Here is a 2,678-nt window from a genome sequence, read left to right on the forward strand (position 1 = left end):
CCCCCCCCCCCGTTTTCTGCTCTCCCTTCCAGGCGCCACGTGCTGCAGATCCACCGGGCGAAGGGCCTGGACGACCTTGGGGGCATCAGCTGGCAGCTGACCCTCTGCCTCCTCTTCATCTTCGCCATCGTCTACTTCAGCATCTGGAAAGGGGTCAAAACCTCTGGAAAGGTGAAGAGTCCGGGGGGAGGAGAGGCGGAGCAGATGGAGGGAGGCGGAGGACTAGACTAGCAGGTAGATGGAGGGTCTTCTCCCCTCTTCCATCCTTGATGGAGGGTCTTCTGCCCTGCTTCTCCCCCCCCCAGGTTGTCTGGGTGACGGCCACCTTCCCGTACGCCATCCTCCTCATCCTCCTCATCCGGGGGGCCACCTTACCTGGAGCCTGGAAGGGGGTCCTTTACTACCTGCAGCCCGATTGGCAGAAGCTTCTCACGACTCACGTAAGTCCCTTGGGGGGTCTCAACAGCCCCCCAACCTGGATCGTCCACCGTCAATCAATTCCCTCGAGCCCAGCCCCCCCTTTTTTTAAAACACAGATAGTCCTCAGCTTACAACAGTTGATTTAGGGACCGCGGTGGAAAAAGTGACTGTTGCGCTGACGACTGATGCAGCACCCACAGGGCCGTGTGATCTAAACTGGGCTGTTTTTTGGGAGAATAGGTTGGGTCCCCTCTTCTTTGTGATGCTCAGATTCTGGTATCCCAGTGGACCCCCCAACCTCTCGGGCACCGGGGGCCGTTTCCGTGGGGAGAGGTTTTTCTGTGGACCGGACAGGCGTGGGTGTGGTTTCGCATGCTGCCTGCATCCCACGGATGGGGCTTTGCTTGTTTGCGTGGACCGGTTGCTGGCATGCTGTGGACCGGTGCCAGTCCCTGGCCCGGGCATTGTCCCCCCTAGTCCTTCATTAGACTAGATCCTAGTTACCCCAGTAGCCCATTTTCATCAAAAGATCCTTTTCACAGTTATTGAGCCAGGTACCACCTATTCTGTACCTGTGCATTTGGTTTTATGTATTTCTTACAATACAATGGAATGAAATAGAAATAGAAATAAATAGAAATAGGAATGGAATGGAATGGAATAGAATAGAATAGAAAATATGGAATGGAATAGAATATAGAATATAGAATATAGAATATAGAATATAGAATATAGAATATAGAATATGGAATATGGAATATAGAATATGGAATAGAATAGAATAGAATAGAATAGAATAGAATAGAATAGAATAGAATAGAATAGAATAGATGGAATGGAATAGAATATAGAATATAGAATATGGAATGGAATAGAATAGAATAGAATAGAATGGAATAGAATAGAATAGAATAGAATAGAATATATGGAATGGAATAGAATATAGAATATAGAATATAGAATATAGAATATAGAATATAGAATATAGAATATGGAATATGGAATATGGAATAGAATAGAATAGAATAGAATAGAACAGAAAATATAGAATATAGAATATAGAATTTGGAATAGAATAGAATAGAATAGAAAATATGGAATGAAATAGAATATAGAATATAGAATATGGAATGGAATGGAATGGAATAGAATAGAATAGAATAGAATAGAATAGAAAATATGGAATGGAATAGAATATAGAATATAGAATATAGAATATAGAATATAGAATATAGAATATAGAATAGAATAGAATAGAATAGAATAGAATAGAATAGAATAGAAGCTGGAAGGGACCTTGGAGGTCTTCTAGTCCAGCCCCCCGCTCAAGCAGGAGAACTTAAATCGTCTCAGACAGGTGAATGTCTAGTTGTCATGATTCCAAGCCGGTTGCGGAGTGTTTGAATTTTGATCGTGTGACCACGGAGACGCTGCAACGGTCGTAAGTGTGGAAAAACGGTCCTTGGTCACTTTTTGCAATTTGAACGGTCATTAAAAGAACCATTGTAAGTCGAGGACTGCCTGTATAACATCCACTCCTTTATTAGTATGCCAATGCAGTTCTTACTGAGGTGTTCAATCTAAAACCTTAATCAGTATAAAATAAAAAATAAAAAATGAATCTGCCATACAATTGGGCTAGATGACCTCCAAGGTCCCTTTCAACTTTTATCATTATTATTATTGTTGTTGTTGTTGTTGTTGTTGTTGTTTTGTTGTTGTTGTTATTGTTATTGTTGTTATTATTATTATTATTATTATTATTATTATTATTATTATTATTAATCATTGCACAGTCAGCCAGATGTTCAGACTGGATCTGGCATTTTTGTCTACCTATCGAGTCCTTACCCAGGACCTGGGATAGGCAGATGTGGATGTTTGATGGTATTACAGATCTCGTCGCAGGATGGAAGCAGTTCCTAGTAAGGCCGCCTTTTGCAATTGACTGATGGTGAATATATCAATGCCAAATTCGCCATCAGTCAATTGCAAAAGGCGGCCTTACTAGGAATTGCTCCCATCCTGCGACGATATCTGTAATACCATCAAATAATAATAATAATAATAATAATAATAATAATAATAATAATAATAATAATAATAATAATAATAATAATAATAATAATAATAATTTGATGGTATTACAGATATCGTAATTATTATTATGAATAATAATTATAATAATTATAATTAATTATTATTATTAGTAGTAGTAGTAGTAATAATAGTAATAGTAATAGTAGTAGTAGTAGTAG

General features: G+C 39.5%; 1 protein-coding gene across 1 annotated transcript in view; it reads left to right on the forward strand.

Annotated features, from left to right (window-relative positions):
- The window catches only part of LOC107299000 (sodium-dependent serotonin transporter), a gene marked incomplete at its 3' end in the record, with an annotated part of 12,617 nt that overhangs the window by 5,975 nt on the left and 3,964 nt on the right, over positions 1-2,678 (forward strand). The window contains exons 3-4 of the mRNA XM_015828365.1: positions 33-171; positions 306-440. Coding sequence (XP_015683851.1) covers positions 33-171; positions 306-440 — 274 coding nt within the window. The remainder of the gene's footprint in view (positions 1-32; positions 172-305; positions 441-2,678) is intronic.

This window comes from Protobothrops mucrosquamatus, unplaced genomic scaffold (genome assembly GCF_001527695.2).
Source record: "Protobothrops mucrosquamatus isolate PMUCROS unplaced genomic scaffold, P.Mucros_1.0 scaffold4419, whole genome shotgun sequence".
Lineage (NCBI taxonomy): Eukaryota > Metazoa > Chordata > Lepidosauria > Squamata > Viperidae > Protobothrops > Protobothrops mucrosquamatus.